We start from the raw sequence: 817 nt of genomic DNA, 5'->3' as shown, positions 1-817 counted from the left end.
TTTAAAGATGTCATTTTTTACATTTTTGTTGTTTTAAAGACCATTTGCTTGTGGGATATCAGCGCTGTTCCCAAAGAAGGCAAAGTGGTGGATGCCAAGACCATCTTCACAGGACACACAGCAGTGGTGGAAGATGTATCCTGGCACCTGCTCCATGAATCCCTCTTTGGATCCGTTGCTGATGATCAGAAGCTCATGATGTAAGTGGGGGAATCCCTTCACAAACTGCTTCTGCCCCTCAGGCTTTGTCATCTCCATAATCCCTCGGTGAAATGGGATATAAAGCTTTGTTTTAATTCTATGTTTTCCCCTCCCAGCTGGGACACCCGGTCAAACAACACCTCCAAACCCAGTCATTCCGTGGATGCTCACACAGCTGAAGTGAACTGCCTCTCCTTCAATCCCTACAGTGAGTTTATCCTGGCCACAGGATCAGCTGATAAGGTACTTCTGCCTTGATCTTGGAACATCCTTGCTCAGTTTCTGGGGTGGATGTACATGTTGGTTACTTCAACAAAATATTTTATTTTTTTTTCCTAGACTGTTGCTCTATGGGACTTGAGAAACCTAAAACTGAAGCTGCACTCCTTTGAATCACATAAAGATGAAATATTTCAGGTATAAAACCAGTCTTTATCTTTTATCCTCACAGGCTTAGTTCTACTCAGCAGTCTGGGAAAGAAAACCAGTCTTTTCCACAACGTTTTTGCACTTTAAAACTCGTATTTTATTCTCTCACCTGCTTATACTTTTCTGGGTGGTGTTGTGGAGCTGCAGAGCTCCACTACAGAAAGAGTGGCCAGAAAAGGATCAAGGA

The 817-nt window shown here is 43.1% G+C and overlaps 1 protein-coding gene across 1 annotated transcript in view; it reads left to right on the top strand.

The window, feature by feature from the left end:
* The window catches only part of RBBP4 (RB binding protein 4, chromatin remodeling factor), an 8,532-nt gene that overhangs the window by 4,531 nt on the left and 3,184 nt on the right, over positions 1 to 817 (top strand). Inside the window, exons 7-9 of the mRNA XM_017736209.1 lie at positions 40 to 200; positions 318 to 444; positions 541 to 618. Of these exons, the coding sequence (XP_017591698.1) occupies positions 40 to 200; positions 318 to 444; positions 541 to 618 (366 nt within the window). The remainder of the gene's footprint in view (positions 1 to 39; positions 201 to 317; positions 445 to 540; positions 619 to 817) is intronic.

The sequence above is a fragment of the Corvus brachyrhynchos genome, unplaced genomic scaffold (genome assembly GCF_000691975.1).
Source record: "Corvus brachyrhynchos isolate BGI_N302 unplaced genomic scaffold, ASM69197v1 scaffold65, whole genome shotgun sequence".
In the NCBI taxonomy this organism is placed as follows: Eukaryota; Metazoa; Chordata; class Aves; order Passeriformes; family Corvidae; genus Corvus; species Corvus brachyrhynchos.
The sequence above is the reverse complement of the archived record's forward strand: the minus strand, read 5'-3'. Positions and strand labels throughout refer to the sequence as shown.